Below are 25455 nucleotides of genomic sequence, written 5' to 3'. Positions count from 1 at the left end.
GTGCAATGCATCTCATCTGTTAAATATCTGCAGGATTGTCATCGATTGATCCTGGCTGCAGACATTGGTAGGTCACAAATAACGAAGATAGAGCAGTTTCACTGTATTATGCATACCGTGATGACAAATAAAGGACTTAAGTCGTGTAGGCAGTTTGAGCAACTTTGGATAAGACTTAAGATCCTGCCCATACCCGAGCATGAAGTGCATTCGCCTGTTCAGCTCTTCATGCGCATTCGTCCTCGCTGCTGCTGTGCTTGGACGACATGACAACAGAATGATCCGCGCCACGTGGGTCGCGGCGTTTATGTGCGCGGTGGGACGGAGTCGCCAAAAATAAAGAAATTAATTACGATTTTGACTTCCGTTTATTCGGGACCCCGGGGTCCCGCCATCAGGTTAAATTATTCAACCAGCAAAGTCTCACCGACTCTTACGACTTTTGTTTCAGGAGGGTCCTGCTATACATTGGGATGTTTGGTCAATTTCTTCTACAATTTAGTTTTGCTTTCTTTGGCAGGAATACCAGAGCACCCCGAGAAAACCCACCACGAAGCGCGAGGCGATTGTACTCCTGAAAGGTCCGCACAGGGTGGGTCCATGAACCCGCTTGTTGCGAGTTCCTGCTTTGCATGGCCACCTCGCGGCAGCCCAGCTGGGTTTCGGGAGTTCTTAATCAATGCCGTGATCCATCAACCCTTGCCCCCAAGGCGCTGGGTCACTAAATATTCCTACGCAAACACCACGGCCATGGGAGGCGCGTTATTGATCTCACGTCATCGTTATTGTTGCATCATTATCAATAATATCCTTTTTTTTTAACCAAAGCCGCGGTTTCATAAACGTTTAGTTTGAGGCGTGCGTTTCGATCGCCACCTCGTGGTGAACTTCTGAACAGCTTAATCCAGGCTTAGGCTCGCTTACGATTATTTCGGGTCCGTTGCGAATGCCCGTGGCTCATAAAACCAGGCTAAAGCTCCATCAGTACTGCGTGTATTAGGGTTCAGCAATTATGAAGGCTCATAGGGCCAGAATAATTCAGCATTATGGTTTAGTAATAACACCCGAGGCTCAAGAGTTTTGTTATCCTACCCCCACACCTCCGATTAACATGGTTGGTTTTATGTACGGTGCGAAATAAGTTCAACATACATACAGTAATCAGACATCCTGAAGATATGGTTCACTGTTGATGACCGAGGCTCAGACAGACCAAGGCGACTATAGAAATGTTAAAATCTAGCCAGAAATGTTAAGGTTCATTGTTAATTACCAAGACTCAAAGGATCGTATGAAGGCTTCCTGAATATTAGGCTTCATTTTGAAACTCAGAGCCAGTCTAAGGCTCCAACACATAGACCGTTAATACCTGAAGTTCATAAAGCCAGACTACGTCAGCCTTCAGACTTACATCTCAAAGAACCAAAATCCTTGGTCGTAACCTTAGGGCTCAATGACCGAGGCTTACGGAGCGACATTAAACACTTCCTTTGGGGTGCCGTGTTAATGTCCAACGCTCATAGAACCACATGAAGGCATTCGTAAGAGTTCACCGTTAATAACCGAGGCTCATGGAACCAGATGAAGGCACTCTTAAGGCTCACTGGCTCCCACCACACATGAAAACGATGACAAAAGGGGCATTGCCAAAGCACCGCTTTATTTTCACGTTCAAAACCGAGCTCGCAAGATGAGGTATGCGGGACACTTGTGCACGGTCCATGTACACATCAATTGTGCATGTATACACGCACACCAGTGCGTGTACGCACTCCTCACTACCATCATTGTGGAGCTGCCCTCACTACCCCCACTGCCCCAGCATAGAGCTGCCCTCAGTGGCGCTATCCTCATTGCTCCAGGGTGAAACGCTGAAAACCTGGCCTCAGGCGGTTCCAGGCCGAGGCATAGGGCGGCTGCTGTCCATAGCGGTCAAGGATTCGGACTACGGTGGCCACGCTGCGGGTAGGGAGCTTCACGCCGAGGTTGTGGTCCATGCTCACCAGCAGCAGACAGCACTCGCACACGTCCGGGAACGGGGCGGCCTAGGGTGGGGTAGGGGTGAGGGGGCAGAGACAGAGGTAATTGAGAAACATAAAGAGAGGGACAGAGGGTGAAAAGTCAATAGGGTGACAGAGGAAGAGGGAGACAGAGGTAAAGTAGAGGGAGAGATACGATGAGACAGGAAGATAAATTGTAATTGCTGCCCCCTTGCATGTGAACCCGAGTGCTGCTCTCTGTTCCCGATGAACCCAGACCACCCCGTCCCACCTTCACACCCGGGGCAGCTGTGGGAAAGGCAGCCGTGATGCGGGCAGCCTCTGCTGTGAGATCGTGCAAACCTGGGCCAGACTCCAACTCCCTGGGTGCACACAGACACAACACAATCATCATCGTTACAGCCATCGACATCATCATCATCACCATTATGACTGTGAGCATACCCACAAGCAGCATTACCACTGTCTTCATTATTTCATCAGTCATTAACATTATCATCACCACCACAATCGTCATTATACCATTATCAACATTCTAACCACCATCACTTTCATCACCACTACCATTGTCATCATCAGCAGCAACAGCACCACCAATATCACGATGAGCAACACAAGCATAGCTATCATCATAACTGTTATGACTGCCAACGCCATGATTACCGCGGTTATGCATGTGCGTCTACATACGCGGGCACATGTACACGTTACACACCTATACCGATGTGCGCAGGTGCGCGTGTGCTCTCACCCGCGTGTATGTGCGCTGATGAGCTTCGCCACAGCCTCCTTGACCTCCACCAGTCTCCGTTGTGCATCCTGCACGGCTGCTCGCTGCTCATTCACACAGGCACGTGCCGCACGTGCGGCCAGCCGCAACAATCCCCCCTCCTCACGCTCATAATCACACTCTTCCTCCTGCTCGTCCTCCTCCTCGTCCTCCTCCTCCTCCTCGCATACGAGCACCGCTGCTGAGCCCGTCGGCGTGGTTGTTACCGGTGCAGCTGTCGATTTTGTTGTTGTTTCCATCAGGTTTGCGGTCACTGCTGCTGATGTTAAATCATCATCAACTGCTGCTGCTTCAGTGGCTGCTGCTTCAGTGGCTGCTGCTTCAGTGGCTGCTGCTTCAGTGGCTGCTGCTGCTGCAGCTGTTGGCAAGTTGGCCGTTGCTGTTGACGTGGCCATCATTGTTGTTTCTGGCGTTGCTGTTGGGTGTGTTGTACCCGCTGTATCTATTGTTGTTGTTGTAGTAGTTGTAGTAGTTGCAGCGTCAATTGTTGCTGTTTCAGCTATTGCTACTGAGGCTACTCCTGCCGATTCGGCTGTTGACAGTCCGGGTATTGACGTCGCAATTATCGCCGTTGTTGTGTCACCTGTTGCAGTTGTATCTGGTGTGACAGGCATTGCGTCGGTCACTGCTGACGACATCACTCCCTCTGTGCCTGGTTGTAGTTTTTCGGTGTCTACCTGGACTTCTGCTGCATCTGCCTGGAGTGCTTGTGTGTCTGCATGTAGTGTCGCTGCATCTTCTTGTAATTCTTCGGTGTCCCCCTGCAACGTGGTTGTATCCGAGTGTGGTGCTGCTGTATCTGCCTGTACTGCTGCTGTATCTGTCTGTAGCGCCGGTGTGCCTGGATGTACTGCTGCTGCGTCCGCCTGTACTTCTGCTGTCGACGCATGTAGCGCCTTTGTGTCTGGGTGCAGTGCCGCCGTGTCCGCCTGTACTGCGCCGCCATGCTTCCACCATGCCTGGTACAGGCGGAAGTAGCTGTGGTAGGCCGCTAACGAGCAAACAACGTCACCGTCGCTCCCAGCAACTGGCCGCACATCTGGCAATAAACAAGAGTTACTGATAAACATGATGCGATTTAACGTACAACAATGAACAGCAATCAACATCGACCAATTAACACGCCTATGAGCGATTTGTCCAAAAAGTGGCAGGTGTCGTCACATCTGGGAAGCTCAGCAGGTGTGTGACTGAATAATGCTTGGATGGGCGACCATCATGCAGCACAGGTTGGTTAGGCTATCGACTGCGGCTGCGTTGGACAGCAAACACCCATTGTTTTATTGTACTTCCATGGTCCCACATCTATGCTTTCCACCTTTACCAACCAGCACTGACCAGTGTGGTGAAGTATGGTCAAATAACTCCCCCAACATTGCTGTATGGTGTGGGGAGGCCCCCATCAACCCGTGGACTGACAAGAGGACTGTGAAGGATGGCAAGCGAGGTCGGCTGTCAGGTTCATAACCGCCAGGTCGGCTGTCAGGTTCATTATGGATGGGTCGGGTTCATTATTTAAGGCTCACCTGTCAGATTCATCATGGGCATGTCAGAATCAAAATGACCCTGTCTGGTGACCAGGTTCATAATGGCCGTGTCGGGTCTCGGGTTCATAATGGCCGGCTCGGGCAGCAGGTTCATCATAACCGGCTCAACTGTCAGCTTCATAATGGCCATGTCAGGTGCTGTTGCCCTCACCGGTGGGCAGCAGCAGGGCAGTGCAGGTGGTGAGCACGATCGCGTGCTGCGAGGAGCCGAGCGCGTGCACCAGCGCGGAAATGGAGCGCTCCGAGAAACGCGGTCCATCACCACGGAGACACGCCAGCAAGGCGGCCGTGACACGCACGCACGCCTCCTCCACCACCTACATGCCCGCATGCACACACAAACACGCACCGTCGGGCATGTTCTATCCATTGCTGGGTGCAGGCCTTCCCCCACCTGCCATTGCAATCCCACCCAATCTCGTGATGCCACCCGGTCTCATTTGTAACGTCTCTCTCTCTCACATGTTCCGGCTCATTTATATGATCAGTTTCGTATATTTTGTCCAGTAAAAAATGTCCATCTCTTTATTTATTATTTGTTTCTGTTGTCTAATTTTAATAATGTCCCACGAGCTCCACGAGCCTCAACGTACATACGCGTACACACAACAAGTGTTCACACTTCTGTAGTATCTCTTTCAACCTGTCTTCTGTAGTATCTCTTTCAATGTGTTCCCGTCTCTCCATCTCTCTCCTTTACTCCCTTCCCTCACCCCCACCACCACCCCCCCTCCTCCCCGGGTCCCTCTCACCTCATCCTGTGCCGTGTGCGGCGTGGCCGTGGGCCCCCCGAGCAGAGCAGAGATCTGTCGCTCAGCTTCTTCGAGCCGAGCCTGCTGATCTTCTGACCCCTCCGACCCCGGCAAACTCGCCGCGACCCCCAGCTGTGTCTGCCAATCGCGGAGCAGTGCGGGCGCCAGCGCGGAGGTCACGGGGTCGCGCAAGCGCTCGCTCACACGGCGCTGGACACAGCAGACGAGGGCGCGGCCCTGTGGAGCACGGAGACACGCACAACACGAACACATGCAGCATGCACACACACTACTTGTACACAGGCACATAAACAAATACGTACATGTACCTGGTCACTCTGTCACTCCTTCAGTTACTCAGTCCCTCCATTGCCCACTCTCTCACTCCTTTACTCACAAACTCACCCATTCACTCCTTTTCTTGCTCACTCACCCACCCACCCACTATTCCACTCAAAATCAGAATCTTTATTTTTACTGGAGGAATCCGATGAGCTGTAAAGCTCTTTTTCACATGTGCAGTAATTTTCACTCCTTCTTCAATCACCCACTCACCAGGAGGCTGGGGTATGGTTTGACGGTGCTGAGAGCGCGTTCCCACTGCGTGTCGCCAGCGAGGGCACGTGCGAGGCGCAGGGCGAGCGGCGCCGTGTCCTCGTGGGGGAGGCGAGCCCTCTCCGCCACCGCCAGCGCCGCGCTCAACGCCGACAAGTCAGCCCGCCGGGACAGCGCCGTGATAGCGTCGCGCGCGCGGCCCGCCGCCAGCTGGCTGCGACGAGACAACACGGGGACATGACACACGGGGGAGGGGAGATGAGACACGGGGAACACGACGTGGGTTTATGGGACAGGAGACATCAGACGGAAGGACGCAGGAAATGGGGAAAGGATATCCGGGGACACGGGACACAGGAAAAGAAACGTGGAGAAATGAGACACCAGAAGGGCATGATGACTTGGAGATGTGAGATACGGGAAACATGTGACGGCAGGGATAGAGACACGCAAGACAAGGGACACAAGGTCACGAGGCACAAAGTCATCACGGATACGGCAACACACAGACTCACATGTACACACAAATTCAAACAAACAAAATAATCACAGACACACCTAGGTACACACACATTTATGTACACACATCTCGAGGCTCACACACGACATGCACACACACACACACAGAATCACTTTACCAAATACACATGTATAGCTAATCGCATGCAAACATACCTACATGTATACAAACACACACAAGCACACGTACACACATGTGGGCACACGTACCACTTGGCAGCAGCAGCGTAGTGGCCAGACGCCTCGAGCACAACCGCCCACTCTTGGTAGAGCTCCCCCAGCATGGGGTCAGAGGGCGGCAGGCGCAGCTTAGCCAGGGCCACCGCCTCTCTGCACACACAACCGCCAAGATCCCCCGTGTAGCGTTAACAGACTGTTGGGGCAAACAACATTAGGGAGCACCTAGGAAGGCCGGCATGACCCATGAGGGGGTGGGTGGTCAGTGCACTGCACTACGAGTTCCATTCCTGCTCATGGCCAACATCGGTAATGAACATCTGAACTGGTCTTGGGCCTCCCCTACGTCGACTCAGCCTAAAATGGTGTCGTGTGTAAACATCAGCACTGGAAAGACAATGGCGGCTGGGTGTGATGCTGGCGACCCACTGCATCGTACGCCGTGTCGGCCCTTCAGAGGTGCTCACTAACAGGGGAGATTTTTTTTTTTAGATCAGATGGATCGATGCAGTACAGAAGGATGTGGAGCTGATTAGACTTGCCAATGACTGGTACCAGCGGCGTCAAGATCGGATTCTGTGGAGGAGGCTCGTGAAGGACGCTACTAGGGAGTTGGAGGCAGTCGCCTCCAGCAACAACGGAGCGCAGAGAGAGCAACACTCGCAACAATGAGTGGAGTGCCGGGCAGCTAAAATGGAGCAAGTTGGCACAGAAGGTAGCACAGCTGGTGCATCTGCCAGTCATCTCAGTCAGTCAACCCAAGGCACCTGGGGCGGTCCGGTGACCTCCTATCAGCGAGCCTTCGACAATTCACGTGGCCTCAAGGTCCACCGAGCTTGGCACAAGCGCCGTGGTGACATAAACGGCATTTAGTGTAAAACAGCGTTTGTTAATGTTGCATACGTGTGTGTGTACTTGTGTGTGTACGTGTGTGTGTGTACGTGTGTGTGTACTTGTGTGTGTACTTGTGTGTGTACGTACGTGTGTGTGTGTACGTGTGTGTGTACGTGTGTGTGTGTACGTGTGTGTGTGTACGTGTGTGTGTGTACGTGTGTGTGTGTACGTCCATACCGGTAGAGGCCGTGCGTGCGCAGCAGGGCGAGCGCGTCACCCGTGCGGTGTAGCGCAAGCAGGAACGTCGCCGCCCGCACGGGCTGCTCCGCCCGCAGAAGTTGCTGCACATACGACTCGATGCACGCCGTCCACACGCGTATGCCCGCTGGGATCACACGAAGGGTCACGGGGTAGTACGAGGGGTCATAGGGTCACGCAATAGGTTACGGAGATCCACGGCGAAGTCGCACAAGGGTTCATGGTTTTACACAGCAGGCTAAGGGGTCACGCATAAAATCACACCCGAGGTCGCGGAGTTAAACGAGGGTCACAAGGTCACGCAACTGGTGATGGCGTCAACAGCGAAGTTTCAAGCGAGGTCACAGAAGTTACACGAGGGTCAGTGGTTCACAGGGTGGGGTCATACAAGGGGTCGTGTAGTCAAACACGCGGCTACAAGCAGGATGACGTGTAGGTCTCCAGTACCTCTTGTTTCCCACATCTCTTGTGTACCTGTCCCTGGTCTCTACCCGTGTGACCTGGTGTCCTCACACGGCTCTCCGTGCCGCCGTATTCCCTGTGTTCCACCAATCTCTCATATCCTCCGTATCTCTCAGTGTCACCCACATCCCCCGTGTTCCCCCGCCCCCAAGTGATTCCTGTGTCTCCGATGTAGCCACCCCCTGCCCCATGTCTCCCCGTGCCCCTGCTGTGATGTGTGACACTGGGCTCTCATGTGTCGATGGGCAGTGACGCAGTCCAGTGCTAGAGCGCTAGCCGCTTGTTGCAGAGGTTTACTGTTCAAATCCAGCAGTCGCCCTGATTAATACTGCGGGTGTAATAACCGTTACGATACTACGTGCTGTCTGCTTCACTCAAAGTGGACGTTTGAGATCCCTCTGAGGTCATTCGCAAGAGCAGGCCATTTTGTGCAAGCGTCTGGGTCCAAATTTGTAAAGAAATTGCAAATGACACCGCAAATTACTCAATTGGGATAATACACACGGCAGCAATCATTGTCCCCGAATGGCAGACTAATGCCCCAGATCACTCTTGTAGACCATCCTGGTCTCTTGAGTTGTCACCTGATTAAAAGAAAATAAACTTGAACCTTGAACTCATGTCTGCATCTCTTGGTGTATCCTCTCGTGTCTCCTGTGTGTTCACCCCACATGCCTCCATTGCCCCCGTGGTCCATATTCCACTGATCTGCCATATTGCCTGCGTCTTTCAGTGTGCCTTGTCTCCGGTGCATCCCCGCTGTATCTCCATTTCCCTCATGACGTGTTCCACTCGTCCATCACATCGTCTGCGTGTTTCAGTGTCCCGTGTCTCCCCCGTGTTTCCGCAGTGTGTGCCCCCATCTGTGTCCCCGTACCCATGGGCGCGAGGGCCAGCAGGCTCTCCGTCATCTCGCCGGTGCGCGCCGCATTTAGCAGCGCGGTCGCCACCTCTCCGCGCCACAGCAGCAGCTGGAACGCACTCTCAGCGTGACCGGTGGACAGCTGCTGGCGCTCTGCAACAGGCGCACACACACACACGCACACACGCACCGCGAGCATACACACACGCACGTGTACAAGCTGAAGCCCAACGACGTGTATATGCACACAGGCGTGTATGTGTACATGATGGTGCCTTATCATGCGTACATACATATTTACAATCGTGTACACACAAGCACATTCACGTGCACACACATGTACACATCGGTGCCATTGGGTAGTATGTACGTGTGTATGTGTGCACGCACTGACACCCACGCGGGCACGCATGTAAACACAGGCACGTGCACATGTGTACACACAAAGGAAACATGTAAATGATCTTGACACCTCGTGAAACAAATACATGAGATCTTGAACGCACACACGCGCAAGCACGCATCACCGCATGCACGTGCTCACTCGTACACGAGATTACAGCAGGTTTGAGATGACGTGATGCAAGTTACTCATCGCGTATAAAGCGCTCTCTTGGGACGCCCTGGCATAAAGGAGGATGGCTCTATCAAATCGTTATCATAATATGGGTTAATTGTCAGAGGTTCGGTGTAACTAGGGTCAAGATTAAGTGTCAGAAGTTGTGGGTCCGGAATCAGGGGTCATGGGTCGCGAGGTCAGCGCGGGAGACCGACCCTCCTCCTCCAGCCACCGCGTCGCCTCTTCGCGGCCCAGGTAGAGCCCCAGGTGAAGCTGCTCGTCATCGTGTTGACTCACGGATTGGGGGGCGCCCTGTCCGACAGGGTCTGTCCAGGAAGTTGGGGGGGGGGGGGGGAAATAGACATGGAAGCAGATGAGTGTGTGTGCGAGTATGCATCTATTGTCGCACTCTACATAGCCAACCGTGCTCATCGAAGGCACGGAGTATATGCATATGTAGCAGTTAGCGCACTGCGCTACGAACCCAAGTTCAATTCCCGCTCGCGGCAACACCAATGACGATTATCTGAACCGCTCTTGGGCCTCCCCCTAGGTCGACTCAGCCTCAAATGAGTGTCTAGTACAATGTGTAAACATCACCACTCGGGAGACAAAGGCGGCCCAGCGTGGTGCTGGCCACCCACCCCCTCGTGTGCCGTTTCGGCCTTCATAGGTGCTCACTAACAGCACTTGCCCCAACAGTCTGTTAAAGCTATACGGGGGATCTTTGTCTTGTACGCGTGTGTATGTGTGTGCTGTACCATGCAGGCGCGCCGCCAGTAAGAGGCAGTCGTTTTGCAGATCCTCGCGGGGTCGGTGGTCGCGCGAGACGGAAAGGGGGAAGAGGGAGCGAGCCTTCCTGCGACGCCGCGCATCTGCACACACATCGTCGACATCATCGTCATCATCGTCATCATCAGCCATGAACTATCCACTGCTGGATCCAGGTCTCACCAGGCCATCGCCAACCTCTCACGGACTTGTAATGCAACAATCCATCTAGTTCCTGCACACGAGCCGATCTCATGGCTCCATCTCCACAGTGTACGACCTCTCGGAGGTGTTCCCTCCTTTGGCTGCCTCTACATCGTTAGTCTCGACCACTCATGCCCATCGTCCTCTTCTACGTAAAATATTTGCATATACAGTATACACATATACATGTATACACGGACTCACACTAACATGTAAAGATCACTTGTTTAGCCTTTAGGCTGTTGGTAGCAAGTGATGGCAACTAATGCCACACAACAGCGACAATAACAACCACCACTATTCCTAGCGGTGACGTCGCCTCAGCTCTTTGTGTTAGGTTAGGCGCACACTGAGGCCACATGAAGTGTCGAAAGCTCGATGATCAATGCTATAAAGACAAAGATCCCCCGTATAGGCCTTAACAGAATTTTGGGGCAAGTGCTGTTCACGAAGACCTATTCGCCGGCACAGTACACGAGGCGGTGGGTGGCCGCACCACACCGGACCATCTTTGTCTCCCTAGGGACAATGTTCAAACACCGTACAAGGTACTCATCTGAGGTTAAGTCGACCCAGGAGAGGCCCAAGACCGGTTCAGATAATCGTCACTGGTGTTGGCCACGAGCGGGAATCAAACTCGGGGTCGCCGGGTTCGTAGCGCAGCGCGCTAACCGCTACACTGCAGCTCCCCATGCTCACACATACACAGAGATGTACGCACGGCACCGTGCGTTCGCACAACTTCTCCTACCCAGCTCCAGCTTCCGTTTCTCCGGTCGATCCGTGTCCTGCGCCGCGTGCGGTTGTGCCACCTGCAGTTGTGTCACTCGCTCCTCCCCAAGCTCAGAGGCAGCTCCAGGTGCTGCGACGGCCATGGTTCGCGCTGCTGGGGATCACACGGATGAGCGTGGGAGCAGGCTATGCCACCACTCTCACCGCAGGCTCCACCCTCACCACCCCAGGGTCACATTTTGCCGACAATCAAATCACCCTGAATGCGCCCATCTCATTCGATCTTGGAAGCTCAAGCAGAGCTAAACCTTGGTTGGTACTTGGATGAGTGGGTGGGAGACTGCCTGCGAATACGAGGTGTTGTAGGCTTGGGCTGCGAGGTAGCCAGGATGTGGCAGTAACAGAAATGCATTGCTGAGTATTGTCCCCTCATATCCTTTGTGGGTTTTCTCCCCGATTCACTAGTTTATTTGAACATAAAGCCATAAACTCATGTAATGAATTTTCCAAATATCTCAATGCAGGACCCTCCTGAAAAAGTGCCTGAAGTCTCAGTGAGGCTTTCCAGCATAAACATTTTGAATGTATTTATTTACCAAGGAAAGCCTCGTCTTTTATCTGGAGGTCTCCTGCTAAGTTTTGCAGTTGGGGTCGATTTGCTATGCGTCTCCAAATTGAGTAATTTGCAGCGTTATTTTTTAAATGATCAAAATTTGGATCATGATGCCAGCACACAAATGACCAACTCAATTTGAACAACATCAATGGATCTTTATCGTCCACTGTAAAATATATGGCGGGTATTTTTTTATGGTCCCTACACCCACATTATTACCCAGGGTGGCCATGGAGCTTGAACAGAAAACCTCTGCAACAAGAAGCAGCAAAAGCCCTCCCGCTTGGCCCTGCAACTGTAGATGGTGTATAGGCAAGAACCTAGCAATCAGTCAGCGAAGCCGCTTTTTGTGTTTAGTTTGTTGTCCTTTCCCCGTACCTCCGATTAGCACAGGTGGCTATGTACGGTGCGAAAGAAGTTCATACATACATAAGCACCCGATTGTGTGGATCGCAACTGCCACCCCATCTGATTTGTCTCACCTTTGTTTTGCGCGGCGTTCGGAATCTCGCCGGTGGTCGCCACCTCTGTGCGCGGTTGGCCGATCGGCGGCGAAGCCTGGTCACGTGACCTCCAAGAGCTCGCCTCCACGGGTCGCGTTGCATTCTGGGTTGGCTCGTCGGCAGCCTTCTTGGATTTCTTGGCTTTGCCCTTTGATTGCGAAAGACGCTTCCGCTCCAGCTCCACGCTCTTCTTGCCTGGTTGGTGGGTGGGGAGGTGGGGACAGATGCATTTTCTTTACAATCCAAAACGTTACCCCCTCCTCTGTTATCCCCTCCTCATTGAAATTTCCATCTTTTTCCCAACGTGGTGACCTCACTTGGTTGAGGCAGTGGGCCCCTTTCCCCACCTTTTACCTACCCTCCTTTATATGGTAGTTGCGTCGGGACTGTTCTCCGTGAATTGACACCCGGTTGTGCGTGCCGCGCGGCGTGCTGTATTGGGCTTGCATTTTCTTACAATATATCACAATTTTTTAAATCAGTAATGTTTCAGTCACGTAACTCATCCCGAGTGTGTGTTCACAAACACGCTTGGCTCACCGCGAGGCGGCTGCTTCTGTGGCTGCTGCGACGGCCTCCACTTGTGGACGCTCGAGTCATCCCCACCCGACCACACGACGTCGGCGTCGCTGGGGCACCACGCCACGCTGAGCACGCGGCCCCCGTGGCCCCGGTAGTTACTCAGTGGCTCCCCCGTGTCGGCACGCCACACCTGCCAGAATTGGGGGGCGGGGAGGTGCGGGGAGACAACAGGGCATTGTGGGACAACAGGAGACATTGGAAAAGTGGCAGGCGCAGGGAGAATTTGGGAGGCAGTTGGAAACATTACATTGACCGTCCATGTTTCCAGATGTCTTCTTCTTTCGTATGGCTGCTGATGTCGATGCAGAGCAACAACAACAATTTCACATTCAGGTGGTCAAGCCAGATAACCGCGTCAGCAGCAGCGGAGTGTATCGCTGCGATGTCTCCATCGTATTTTTGGATCAGGTATTGCGTCGTTATATATTTCCAGATGTGTGCAAGAGGGAATCAGTGTATTCGTAAACCTGTGTTTGTGGGCACGTGTCTACATGTACGCGCGAGTACACGTGTGTGCGCGCGCGTGTGTGTGTGTACGTGGGGGCGAGCGCTGGGCACCACCTGCACGGTGCCGTCATATGAGGCGGACACGAGGAGCCCCCGGCGGTGCGGGCTCCAGTCCAGCGCCGTCACGCGCGCCGTGTGCCCGGCCAGTGTGCGCGTGTGCACCGCCCCGCCATCTGCATGCAAGCACGATGACACACGGGTAAATGCATGGGTACACACATGTATGTATGTATGCTGAACGTCTTTTTCACCGTACGTAGCCAACCGTGCTAGGGTGTACACACCGGGCACACAGATGCTGTGTCTCCATGTCCTCATGTCCCCCCTGTTCCCATTTCCCCATTTCCGAGTCCTTGTGTCATGTTCCTGTCTCTCCGTGTCTCCATTTGCTTGTTCCTGCGTCCCTGTCCCCTTGTCTCTGTCGTCATGTCCCCACGACTCTGTCTCCAGGTGTCTCAGTGTTCCTTTCCCTGTGTCTCTGTCTACATGTCACCGTGTCCCCGTATCTCTGCGTTTGCCCACCCTGGACTCCTTGCAGGTCGTGCACAAAGATGGGTGCATTGTTGGACCCAGACGCCAGCAGCAAACCCAGCGCCGATTGGTTGCTCGGCTCCAGCCTTCCCGGTTGGTTAGGGGAAGGGCCCATTTCCCCAGTCAGAGCGCCCGATTGGCTGCCCGCCACCTCCACCATCCCCACCGCTGTCTGGCCATTCGAAACGACCGCCTCCGATTGGCCAACGGCAGCACTGGGGACATGTGATTGGTTGTGGTAGGGGGGCAGCCAGCGCAGGCAGTTCACGGTCTTGTGGTGGGAATTGAGGGTGCACACGTGATGCAGGAGTGGGGAAGAGTAGATTTCCATCGACCTGATGGGCACACGCACACATGCACGCAAGCACAGGCACCAGTGTCAGTGTCAAGAGTAGAACCACCACCAGCAATGAGCTGAACACTGTCATGAGCATCACTAGCAGCACCATCACAAACATCACCACCAGCAGTGTCATCAATAACATCATCACTATTAGCACCATTTAGCAACGACATTACTGGCAGCGTCATCGCTTAGTGTCACCAGCAGCATCATCAACATTAACGCCAACATCATCAACAAAATCATGTCCATGGAATCACGACCAAAAACATCACCACCATAACCTTAACCCAAATCTGTCCTTCTACGTTTCGTTTTGTCCACATGTCCGAGTCTCCCCATGTGTCTACGTTGTGACACAGTATATCGCTGTGCATTTGTATGGGCCGCCTTGTGTCCCCGTGTGCCTCCATATATCTCAAGTGTCTCCGAGTCTCCCCGTGTATATATGTGTATCCCTGCCTGTGCTCATTAGTCCGTGTGTGTCTCCGCATATATCTCTTTGTATATCTGTGTCCCAATATATCCCGGTGTGTCCCCGTGACTCTGTATATCTCCACCTGTTCCCAAGTGTCCCTGTGCGTCTCCGTACCCGTCATCATTTCCCAGAGCCAGCAGGGAGCCATCGCACCTCCACGACAACTCACTCCTTGCAGGGAACTTGTGCTAAAATAAGGGAACACACATACGTAAGTGTGGATGTGGGCGAGGCGTTGGCCACCTACCCCCTCGTAGGTGCTCACTAACAGCACTTCCCCAAACAGTCTGTTAAGGTTATACGGGGAATCTGTCTTTGTATAGGTATGTGTGCATGTATACCAAAGGGCAGCAAGTTGGCACAGTGAGGCACAGGTGGTGCATCTGTCATTCATCTCAAGTCAGTCAACCCTTAACACCTGGGTATCTCCCGTGACCTCCTGCCAGCAGCGAGCCTTCCAAATTTCACGTGGCCTCAAAGTGCACTTAGCCTGGTACAAACACTGTGGTCTTGTCACCGCCACTTATTAATACGCTTGTTTTTCAGGAGGGTACTGCCGATGTTTTTCGGAGTAGGGGGCGACGTTGCCATGTTTAATCCCAACCGAGTAATCTATGAAGGTAATGTTTCAGCACGAAGGTCCTTCTTGCTGCGAGGCACAGGTATCACCCACTTCTACACCAACCCTGAATGGCGGCTGTTGTTGCCGTGTGCGTGGAGGCACCTGGGTGAGGTTCGGCGGCTGCTGTTGCTGTGTGCGTGGAGGCACCTGGGCGAGGTTCGGCGGCTGCTGTTGCTGTGTGCGTGGAGGCACCTGGGCGAGGTTCGGCGGCTGCTGTTGCTGTGCGTATGAGCGTGAGTGAGGAGGCACCTGGGTGAGGTTGGCCGCGTGGATCAGGGTGTTGATGTCGACCGCGTCGTCCGAAAGTTTCCTGGGGTTGTGTTGCAGGACAGAGCCCTCGCCCCCACAGCTGTACAGAGCGTAGCCGCTAGCCTGACCTACACACACAGGCACGCGTGTATATACACACACACACACATATATACAGGTGGGTGCACATCTAACCAAGTGTTCCCCCCCCTCATATAGCCACAAAGATTGGTGGGGCAAGTGCTGTTAACGAGAACGTACGAAGGCCGGCATGACGAACGAGGGGTGGGTGGCCAGCACCACGCCTGCCCACCTCCCAGGCGTTGATGATTACACAACGTACCAAGGTATACAATCACACACACCCTTACCTTCTGGTGAGGGTGGTACAGGTGGTCCCCACGACAACGAGTAGACTGTCTTCTTGTGGTATGAGCTGGAGATTTGGGGTGGCCTGTACACACGCACACATACCAAAGATCCCTCGTATAGCCTTTAATAGATTGTTGGGACAAGTGCTGTTTGTAAGCACCAATGAAGGCCAACCCGGTACACGAGGGGGTGGGTAGCCAGAACTATAGCCAGCCACCTTTGTCTCCCCAGTGCTGTTTACACACCATGCCAAGGTATGATGAGGAGTATTTGAATGAAGTGTGGAGTGACGAGGTGTGATGAGTAGCAGTGCATGAGGTGCGGTCAGCAGTAGTGATGTGTTGAGGGGCGAGGAGTGTTGTGACAGGAAGTGGTTACGAGGTCTGGAGGGGGGTGCGGTGTGATGAGGACCCCACTTGTTGTTGTAGAGATCGTAGATCCCAACTTTCCCCTCGTCGGTGCCAAATGCCAGGCGACCTTCCCTGCTGGGGTGCCACGCCAGCTGTGGACATCACCCCCAACATCAATATCACCACCATCAACATCAAAGATCCCCCGAATAGCCTGTAATAGAATGTTGGGGCACCTCCAATTAGCACGGTTGGCTACGTAGAGTTCAAAAGAGGTTTAACATACATACAAGTGCTGTTAGCGAGCACCTATGAAGGCTGGCACGGAACACAAGAGGGTGGGTGGCCAGCACCACACCTGGCCGCCTTTGTCTCCCCAGTGGCGATGTTTACACACTGCATTAGGTACTCATTTGAGACCGAGTTGACCTAGGGGAGGCCCAGGACCGGTTAAGATAATCGTCACTGGTGTTGGCCGTCAGCGGGAATTGAACTCGGGTCGCCAGGGTTCGTAGCACAGCGCACTAACTGCTACACTACCATAAACATAATCACCATCAGTACCACAACCAACATTACCAGCATCAACATGACCACCACCACCAACACAATGATTCACATAGCGCAGCGTATGACAGTGCAGTTTGGAATGGAGTTGTGCATAATGTGGTGTAGTAGTGTGTGGTGTAAGTGTGTAGTGATGCTGTGTATTGTGAAGTAGTAGTGTGTGGTGTCGTAGTGTGTGGTGTAAGTGTGTAGTGATGCTGTGTATTGTGAAGTAGTAGTGTGTGGTGTCGTAGTGTGTGGTGTCGTAGTGTGTGGTGTAGTAATGTGTGTGGTGTAGTGCGGTCGAGCGATGTGAAGTGTGGTGTAGCACATGGCGTTGTGACGTGTAGCACTGCGGGGTATGGCAGTGGTAGCAGGACAGTATGCGGTGTGTCATGTATGGTGGTATGGTGTACAGCGTGGTTGTGTGGTGTGTAAAAGTGCAGTGCGTGTATGGTGGTGCGGTGTACAGTGTGGTGTATCATATTTATCAGTGTGCAGTGCAGTCTGTGCGATGTGGTGTAGTTGTGCAGCATGTGCGGTGTATGGTAGCAGTGTTTAGTGCCATACAGTGTGGTGTGTTTCGGTGTAGTGGCAGTGTGCGTATCGCTGTAGTGGTAGCACTGTTTCGTGCGCAGTGGCGGTGTGTGCCGTTGTGTACGCGGCGATGGCGGCACGTGGTGAGCGGCCGTGTTGGCGGCAGCGGTAGGGGCCACTCACGGCGGTGAGCTTGGCGTGCACGCCCTGCCAGTACGACGAGACGTCGTACGCGGCACGCGGTGAGAGCGTGCGCCACACGCGCAGCACGCCATCGCCCCCGCCCACCGCCAGCGCCCCGGGGTCAGAGCCCGACTCCACGGGGGGGAACGCGAGGCAGTAGGCGAAACCGCCCAGCGTTGGCAGGCGCCAGCACAAAGTCAGGTCCCGCGCGCGCCAGCAGCAAACCTGGAGGTTGGGGGGGCATGGGCAGGGGGGACGCGTGGGGACGAAGTCAGAGATCCCCCGTGTGGCCTTTAGCGCAATGCTGGGTCGAGTGCTCTTCGCGAGCATCGATTAAGGTTGGCATAACACAAGAAGGGGTCCGGTGGCTGGAAAACACGCCCGGTCGGCTTTGTCTCACCAAATGCTGATATTTACTTACTGCACACTCCCGCTCTCGCACACACATCTACGCTTTCGCACGCTCATACCCGCTGTCCCCACGTGTGAAACTCACATCACGGTCCATGGACGAGGAAATGAAGAATTCTTCATCTTCCTCTCCCTCGTCCTCCTCCTCATTAGGAGCAACGCTCCCATCCCGACGAGCTGTGAACGCGACGATGTTGAAGACGACGCGGGAATGGCCGGGGGAGTCGGACCCCGCGCCAAGCGGGGTTCCCTTAATGCGACCGCCGCTCCTCACTCCAGCGCCCACATCCCACAGCAGGAGCTCCCCACTGCAGGGGAGGGGCGGTAAAGTGAGAGGTGAGGGGCGAGGAGGCGAGGAGCGTCAAAGCTAAGGGTGATAGATGAGGGGATGGAGGATGGGGAGGTGAGGATTCGAGGTGAGGGGTGAGGAAGTGGAAGGAGACCTGGGTAAGTGACGAGGACCTGGAGATCGACCCATGTGACAGTTGAGAGAGGAGAATCTCGAGGAAGACTGAAGTGAGAGAAGGTCCTGATGAGGGGAACAAGGGTAAGGAAGACCTCAGTGAAGAGAAGGAAGAGCTGGGTGGAAGATGAGCTGGAAGTCGTACCCGTAGGCGCTGGAGATGAGGTGGAGGGGGCGGCTGTGGCTCCAGCACACCGTTACCCAGAGTCGCTCACGGGGGGCCGCCGTGTCCATCTCCCCCCCACGCCGCTTTGGAGGGGGGAGACGCAGGGTCAGGGAACCTGGAGGGGAAGCAGGGGGCGACACAGGGTGGAGAGCGACAGACAGTGAGGTCTGTGTGAGAATTCATGGGGACAGTGCGAGTGCTGAGTGTATATGTAAAATAGGTGAGGGGAGCAGCGGTAGTGTAGTGGTGAGTTAAGGCTATAAGCAGGATCTTTGTCTTCGTGTATACGTGCACGTGTGTATGTTCGCAGAGTAGAGGACACAGCTGCTGCTGCATCTACCAGTCATCTGTCAGTTTACCCATGGCTCCTGGGTCTGTCCCATGCCCTCCTGTCAGCGAGCCTTTGACACTTCACGTGGCCTCGGACTGTACCTGGCCTGGCACAAGCTCCGTGGTGGCATCACCGCCACTTAGTGGCGAATGGCGGCTGTTGTTGTTGTGTGTGCGCGTGTGTGGGAGCATTACACTTGGCCCGGGCGAGGCTCCACACTCGCACGGTTCGGTCTTTGCTGCCGGACGCCAGGGCCCCCCAAAGGGAACCGGCGATGGTGGCGGCCGTCAGGTCATCGCCGGTGCCGGGGGTCGGGTGGTCCTTGGGGGTCCCGCTGGGGTCGTACGCGGAGTCGGGGCACCAGCCGAGTGCGTGGACCTCATCCTCGTGGCCACGCAGGCGCAGCAGCGGCTCCAAGCGGCGCCGCAGGTCCACGACGAGAATCAGCCCATCCTTATAGCTGGGGGACAGGGGGGGTGGCGAGCAGAGGAAGGGAGATGGTAGCGGGGGTGGCGGAGGTGGAGAGAGAAGGGAGATGGCGTTAGAGATGGAGGTATAAGTGGGGAGGTGGGGGGGAAAGAGATATGCACGTATTATCTCTTTGTGTCAGCTTTATCTACGTATGTAGTGCGACTGTGTGCGTGCCACCTTGTGCTGCCTGGATGTGTACGTGACCATTAGTGGGCGTGAGTACATGTGCGTGCGGACATTCGCTCGAGCGTGTGCACACGCGTGCATACGTGTGCGCGTTTGTGCAGGAGTGGGTGCACGAGCGCGTGCGATTACGACGCGTGCCTGTACGACGTGCGCGCGTGTACGCTCATGACATTTGATTGTATACGTGTCTGTACATGTTTTTGCGTCTGTGTGTACATGCACGTGTGCATGTGCACGTGTGCGCATGCGGCAGCCCCCACCCCAGCGCAAGCAGGTGTGCGTGGTGCGGAGACAGCGCCAGGCAGGTGACGTGGCGCGGCGCCGGCATGTGCGTGCGCGCATCTCCCACGGTCACCGGGGGCGCCACCTCCTCTGCCGCCGCCTCCTCCTCCACCCCCGTCACCCCCTTTGACACTGGGTCCCCCGCATCCCCCACCGGCGGAGACGGCGCCGCCGTGGGGAGGCGCCAGCAGCAGACGGCGCCACGCTCGTCGGCGGACACCAGAAGGTCCCGCTCGTGCGGGGAGAATTGCACGCACGTCACGCCCGCCTGCTCGCACGCCCGAGACACGGGGAGACACGCGTTGACACTTGGGGACATGAGAAGACTCACGGGGACATTTGGAGACACATGGAGACACACAAGAAACACAGGGACATGCGGAGGCACGCAGACACATGAGAAGATACACGGGGACACGCGGAGACACGCTGGGGCACATTTGGACAAGGAAACACATAGAGACACGCAGAGATATAATAACTTGTGATTCGATTAAAATTTGATATGCATTCAATATAAGATAGAGGTAAAGCCCTGCAATTACTTGAAATCACCACCGGCGAAAGGGCCTTGATGAGAAGACACTCGAGAGAGCTTCTCTAGAGGGTATTTGGCCTACTCTTCCATGCTGGCCAAACATCTTGGAAGACGACGTAATATTATATCATGAATACGTGATTTACATGCAGTCACTTACGTTTCCCAAAACGAGTGACTTTCGTCTTCAAGTGGAAACAATTTGCCCGATGCACTGGTGTCGAACCCATGGTGTGGAGTACGTGTAGACGCGTGTGGTATGTATGCTACACGCGGTGTAGTGAGTTGTGTGCACTTGTGGTGTACACATAGTGGGAAGTGGTAGTGTAGTGGATAGCGCACTGCACTACGAGCCCAGCGAGAGGAATTTTATTCCCACTAACAGCCAAAATCAGTGACGAATACCTGAACCAGTCCTCGGCCTCCCCTAGGTTGACTCAGCTGGTGTGGTGTGTAAACATCAGCATCAAATAGACAAAGGTGGTCGGGCGTGGTGCTTATCCACCCCACCGCCTCGTCGTGTACCATACACCGGTCTTAATAGGTTCTCCCGAAGAGCACTTGCCCCAACAGTCAACATGCTCACAGCTATATGGGAGATCTTTCTACGGGGGGGGGGGGGGTGCGGTAAAGTGATTTGCATCCCTACGCGTGGACACATGATTGCGGATAAAATTCTGCGAAAAACCGAGACAGTTGGTGGGCTGACCCAAGCGGGCACGTGGGCACGTCCGTGAACGTGTGCGTCCGTGAACGTGTGCGCGTGCTCACTAACATCGCAACAGCCTGTTTAAGAGGGGAATGGGGGGTGGTGGAGGAGGAGGTGGTGGTGGTGGGAATGGGGGGTGGTGGAGGAGTAGGTGGGAATGGGGGGTGGTGGTGGTGGGAATGGGGGTGGTGGAGGAGGTGGTGGGAATGGGGGGTGGTGGAGGTGGGAATGGGGGGTGGTGGAGGAGGAGGTGGTGGTGGTGGGAATGGGGGGTGGTGGAGGAGGTGGTGGGAATGGGGGGTGGTGGTGGTGGGAATGGGGGGTGGTGGAGGAGGTGGTGGGAATGGGGGGTGGTGGAGGTGGGAATGGGGGGTGGTGGAGGTGGTGGTGGTGGGAATGGGGGTGGTGGAGGTGGGAATGGGGGGTGGTGGAGGTGGTGGTGGTGGGAATGGGGGTGGTGGAGGAGGTGGTGGGAATGGGGGGTGGTGGTGGTGGTGGGAATGGGGGGTGGTGGAGGTGGGAATGGGGGGTGGTGGAGGAGGTGGTGGGAATGGGGGGTGGTGGTGGTGGGAATGGGGGTGGTGGAGGTGGTGGGAATGGGGGGTGGAGGTGGTGGGAATGGGGGTGGTGGAGGTGGGAATGGGGGGGTGGTGGAGGAGAAGGTGGGAATGGGGGGTGGTGGTGGTGGGAATGGGGGTGGTGGAGGAGGTGGTGGGAATGGGGGGGTGGTGGTGGTGGGAATGGGGGTGGTGGAGGAGGTGGTGGGAATGGGGGGTGGTGGTGGTGGGAATGGGGGGTGGTGGTGGTGGGAATGGGGGGGTGGTGGAGGAGGTGGTGGGAATGGGGGGTGGTGGAGGTGGTGGTGGTGGGAATGGGGGGTGGTGGAGGTGGTGGTGGTGGGAATGGGGGTGGTGGAGGAGGAGGTGGGAATGGGGGGTGGTGGAGGAGGAGGTGGGAATGGGGGGTGGTGGAGGTGGTGGTGGGAATGGGGGGTGGTGGAGGTGGTGGTGGTGGGAATGGGGGGTGGTGGAGGAGGTGGTGGTGGGAATGGGGGTGGTGGAGGAGGGTGGGAATGGGGGGTGGTGGAGGTGGGAATGGGGGGGTGGTGGAGGAGGTGGTGGGAATGGGGGGTGGTGGAGGTGGTGGTGGTGGGAATGGGGGGTGGTGGAGGAGGTGGTGGTGGGAATGGGGGTGGTGGAGGAGGAGGTGGGAATGGGGGGTGGTGGAGGTGGTGGTGGTGGGAATGGGGGGTGGTGGAGGTGGTGGTGGTGGGAATGGGGGTGGTGGAGGAGGTGGGAATGGGGGGTGGTGGAGGTGGGAATGGGGGGTGGTGGAGGAGGTGGTGGGAATGGGGGGTGGTGGAGGTGGTGGTGGTGGGAATGGGGGGGTGGTGGAGGAGGTGGTGGTGGGAATGGGGGTGGTGGAGGAGGAGGTGGGAATGGGGGGTGGTGGAGGTGGTGGTGGTGGGAATGGGGGGTGGTGGAGGAGGTGGTGGGAATGGGGGGTGGTGGAGGAGGAGGTGGTGGGAATGGGGGGTGGTGGAGGTGGTGGTGGTGGGAATGGGGGTGGTGGAGGAGGAGGTGGGAATGGGGGGTGGTGGAGGTGGTGGTGGTGGGAATGGGGGGTGGTGGAGGAGGTGGTGGGAATGGGGGGTGGTGGAGGAGGAGGTGGTGGGAATGGGGGGTGGTGGAGGTGGTGGTGGTGGGAATGGGGGTGGTGGAGGAGGTGGTGGGAATGGGGGGTGGTGGAGGAGGTGGTGGTGGGAATGGGGGTGGTGGAGGAGGAGGTGGGAATGGGGGGTGGTGGAGGTGGTGGTGGTGGGAATGGGGGGTGGTGGAGGAGGTGGTGGGAATGGGGGGTGGTGGTGGAGGAGGAGGTGGGAATGGGGGGTGGTGGAGGTGGTGGTGGTGGGAATGGGGGTGGTGGAGGAGGTGGTGGGAATGGGGGGTGGTGGAGGTGGTGGTGGTGGGAATGGGGGGGTGGTGGAGGAGGTGGTGGGAATGGGGGGTGGTGGAGGAGGAGGTGGTGGGAATGGGGGGTGGTGGAGGTGGTGGTGGTGGAGGTGGTGGGAATGGGGGGTGGTGGAGGAGGTGGTGGTGGGAATGGGGGTGGTGGAGGAGGAGGTGGGAATGGGGGGTGGTGGAGGAGGTGGTGGGAATGGGGGGTGGTGGAGGAGGAGGTGGTGGGAATGGGGGGGTGGTGGAGGTGGTGGTGGTGGAGGTGGTGGGAATGGGGGGTGGTGGAGGAGGTGGTGGTGGAAATGGGGGGTGGTGGTGGAGGTGGTGGTGGTGGTGGGAATGGGGGGTGGTGGTGGAGGTGGTGGGAATGGGGGGTGGTGGAGGAGGAGGTGGTGGTGATGATCTCTCCGCGTGCGGTTCACTCACGGCGTGCGCGCCTTGCAGCACGTGCGTGCAGCGCGTGCCGCCTCGCGTGTCCCACAGCCGCACCGTGCGGTCGTCAGAGCAGCTGGCGCACGTGTGCGCCACGTGCGGCGAGAACGCGACGCCGGTCACTCGCTCCGTGTGGCCCTCCAGCAGGTCTGAGATGTGGGGGGGGGGGGGAGCCGCGGAGGGGGAGAGGAGTAAAGGTGGACACGCATTAATAAGGGGGACATGTGGAGAAGGGTACATGTTGGCGGGGGGTGAGGGGACGACTCATACAGGATCACGAAGCGATGACACCCACCCGTCACCTGCTCGAGCACCACTCCATACCAGACACGACACGAGTGAGGAACTGCAAGTGTCCGTGAGATGCCCATGACATCGTTGTTGTAACGTTGTGACCCCGCCCCTACTGGACACCTGTAAAATCAAAGAGCTTTACAGCTCATTGGATTCCTGCTCGTATAAATTGAGATTTTGATTCGGACATGTTGTATGGGTGTTGGAGAGCTGTCGTTGAGATGTATTCCCGCCCGTAATCCTGTACAAGCACTACCCCAGACCAGACGCTGCACAGGGTAGGCCATTTAGACGCAGTCGAGATGCCTGACCAGATCGCACAGGTTTAGAGTCCGCGAGATACCCCATTCAATCTCGAACTTTAAGGGAGATGCAGTGGGGAGGTGACAGGAAGATCTTCAGTGGGGGAGGTGACAGGGAGATCTTCACCAACCGCTCGCCCGAGGCCAGACCCCCCCACCACAGGCGAAGCAACTCGAGGTGTGTACGAGATGCAGGGCACGTGTCCACCCACCCCTGACCACGGGCCCCTGGCTGCCGGCCTCCACCAACACCACCGCGCTGCGCGCCGCGAAGCCCACGACGCCTCCCGCGGGCCCCGCGCTCACGGCGCCGCTGCAGAACCAGTTCGGCGAGGGCGGCATGGCGCTCTCCATGGTCCACTCAGCCTGAAATAAACAACAGCAACAACAACAGCCACCACCACGAAGAGCGCAGTGGAGGAGTCGCTGGGGGAGGTGGAACGGGGCCGGCTTCAACTCCCGCGCCGGAGCTGACGCACGTGGCCCGCGATAGCGTAGAGCGGATAGGAGCGGCGGTTTGGAATTTGTAGAGCGGTTAGGAGGTCGCAGCTGAAATCTGTAGCGCGGATGGGAATGGAGCGTTGAAATCTGTAGCGCGGATAGGGAGGTGGTTGAAATCTGTAGATCGGATGGGGGCAGTGCTGTTAAAATGTGTAGAGCGGATAGGAGAGGGGTTGGTTGTATTTGTTAGAGTGGATAAGATAGTTCTAGATTTGAAGCTTTCGTGACTGCAATGATTCATATTCTCAGGTTTTTTCGGTAAAGTCACGTAGGTAAAGCATTACTTTCATTACTTTTAATGCTTTACCTACGTGACTTTACCGAAAAAACCTGAGAATATGGATAAGATAGGTTTGGAAAATATTAATTGTATTTAATAAAGCGTATAAGAGCGGAGCAGGAATAAAGATTGGATTCTATAGCTTGCATAAGAGTGCGTGTATAGTAGACACTAATATAATTTTGGCGAACCAATAAGAATGATAAATGTATTGAGTTTTTAATATTTAACAACAAAACCACAACACACTCGTCAATAACACCGTCGTAAACTAAAGCAACGTTTCGGCCAATGGCCCTTGAGTAATGTTATTATTTACCGTCAGCATGTGTGCCATGACGAAGGGCCATTGCTCGAGACGTCGGCTATTGTAGATAGCGTCGTCTTTTTTTCGACACGAAAATAATGTTACATTATTATGTGCAAAGAGAATTGTATTTAGTGGAGCGGATTAGAATGAAGTGGAAATGAGATTTGGATTCGATTTTTTTTATTCCATATGGGGCTGTCCATAAATGACGTCACGCACCTAGGGGGGGGGTCAGGCATTTGTGACGATTTGTGACGAGGGGGGGGGGGTGAGAAATGTGACGTCACATCAAAATGCGCAACTTTAAATAAATATAGACAACACGTTACACTTAATTCAATAGACTTTTTAATAAATGTTTTCTCCTACAACATCAGAGT

The 25455-nt window shown here is 55.3% G+C and overlaps 1 protein-coding gene across 1 annotated transcript; it reads right to left on the bottom strand.

The window, feature by feature from the left end:
* Positions 1–1641: 1641 nt before the first annotated feature.
* GEMIN5 (gem nuclear organelle associated protein 5) lies at positions 1642–24502 on the bottom strand. The gene is made up of 27 exons (XM_078594347.1): positions 24197–24502; positions 23383–23537; positions 19730–20019; positions 19007–19272; positions 18461–18596; positions 17938–18160; positions 17442–17666; positions 16242–16327; positions 15825–15907; positions 15454–15581; positions 14697–14770; positions 13753–14096; positions 13285–13403; positions 12682–12853; positions 12121–12336; positions 11042–11176; positions 10077–10190; positions 9531–9641; positions 8772–8909; positions 7412–7559; positions 6374–6493; positions 5645–5858; positions 5090–5326; positions 4489–4654; positions 2752–3829; positions 2272–2362; positions 1642–2045 (listed from the first exon to the last, which is right to left on the bottom strand). Exons 1-27 carry the CDS (start codon positions 24336–24338, stop codon positions 1851–1853), a joined length of 5406 nt encoding a protein of 1801 aa, XP_078450473.1. The 5' UTR covers positions 24339–24502; the 3' UTR covers positions 1642–1850.
* Positions 24503–25455: the final 953 nt, after the last annotated feature.

Source organism: Lampetra planeri, chromosome 5 (genome assembly GCF_965212315.1).
Source record: "Lampetra planeri chromosome 5, kcLamPlan1.2.h2, whole genome shotgun sequence".
Taxonomy (NCBI): domain Eukaryota; kingdom Metazoa; phylum Chordata; class Hyperoartia; order Petromyzontiformes; family Petromyzontidae; genus Lampetra; species Lampetra planeri.
Note: the sequence above shows the minus strand (reverse complement) of the source record. Positions and strands in the feature narration are given on the sequence as shown.